Here is a 1,375-nt window from a genome sequence, read left to right as displayed (position 1 = left end):
ACTTTAAACTTGTCAAAAAGCTGTTGTTCCTATTGTTTGTCACTAATATGAAGAGCAACTTCTGGTTCTACCATGCAAAAGATTAAAAAGGCTATATTTTCATTTGTACTTTAAAATTTATTTTTAAAGTTTTTTATATTTAAAACATTTGAACATTTTTCATTTATTTATTTTATGCCCACAGTTTTATTTATTGAATTGTTTATTTTTGCTGTTGTTTATGTTAAAAATAGATATAAATTTGTGTTGATAAACCTGAGTGGTCTGTTGACTGATCTTTGTATTTGTTCAAATAATTGTTATGGGCAGGTTACAATATAAAAATGTTTGTCATAATCATGTCTTGTGATTATTTCACAGGAGTTTTACTTTTAAAATGTTAAGTGTATTTAATTTAGTTATAATGTAAATACAATAAAATTTCAACCAAGATTTAGAATAATTATCATTTTGATCCATATATTGGTAATGTCTGACTGGGCCTCGTGCCACTTTATGTTCAACAAATTGGGCCCCGAAGGTCAAAAAGGTTAAGAACCCCTGCCTTATAACGTACCTTCTTTACTACCAATACTAAACTCTGCTCCAGTCTGTCTTTAAAGCTTTAACAAAAATAAAAGGCTGTATGCCAAAATGCATCGAAGTATTCAGAGACGTACCAGGCATCCTCTCATGATATTGACACACAGTCCAGTACAGGGCCGTATGAAAGTCAGTCCTCTGCAGTGGGAACAGTACTGCATCTTCACTAACCCCCGTCCACACTCTCTGGATAACGCCGCCCTCTCGGTCGAATTCACGACCTCTCCAGCCAGCCTCAACAACCGGCTCAGTGCTCGACCGGGGCCGAGCGCACGGGACAGGCTGCTGACGAGGAGGTGAGGATGGGTCCCGAATGGGCTGATGTCCTGCTGTGTCATCCGCAGACAGTCGTCGTGATCGGTGGAATAGGAAGACTGGGATACTGCTGACGTGTGGCCGATCCCGGGATTGAGCAGGCGGCGATAGACCAGCGGGAAAAGGTCGTTGTAGAACTGACGAACCGTGTTGTCCAGAGACAAATTAGCATGTCCTGAAAGGTGGCGTTGGACGCCGGTGAACAGCTGAAACACAAGGGGGCGGCAATCGGATGCCAGAGCGGAGTAGGCACTGTCGAACAGAGTGCTGGTCAGGTTGGACGTGAAGGACACAAGTGACTCGAAGGTCTCTGGAACATCAGAAAAGACAAAGTAATGAGTCAGAACTTGTGCAAAACATCCTCGCTCAGTGTGACCTTTGGTCATTGGACCTCATGCAAGAACCGTTCGTACGCACAGATTTGTTCTTAAGTTGTGCGTACGAGTGATTTAGGAGAATTTGTGGCATTCACCAATGT

The 1,375-nt window shown here is 41.9% G+C and overlaps 1 protein-coding gene across 1 annotated transcript in view; it reads right to left on the bottom strand.

Moving 5' to 3' along the window:
- Window positions 1-1,375, bottom strand: part of LOC106524108 (glypican-5) — an 81,086-nt gene that overhangs the window by 63,450 nt on the left and 16,261 nt on the right. The window contains exon 3 of the mRNA XM_014017771.1: window positions 660-1,207. Coding sequence (XP_013873225.1) covers window positions 660-1,207 — 548 coding nt within the window. The remainder of the gene's footprint in view (window positions 1-659; window positions 1,208-1,375) is intronic.

The sequence above is a fragment of the Austrofundulus limnaeus genome, unplaced genomic scaffold (genome assembly GCF_001266775.1).
Source record: "Austrofundulus limnaeus strain Quisiro unplaced genomic scaffold, Austrofundulus_limnaeus-1.0 Scaffold176, whole genome shotgun sequence".
Taxonomy (NCBI): domain Eukaryota; kingdom Metazoa; phylum Chordata; class Actinopteri; order Cyprinodontiformes; family Rivulidae; genus Austrofundulus; species Austrofundulus limnaeus.
Note: the sequence above shows the minus strand (reverse complement) of the source record. Positions and strands in the feature narration are given on the sequence as shown.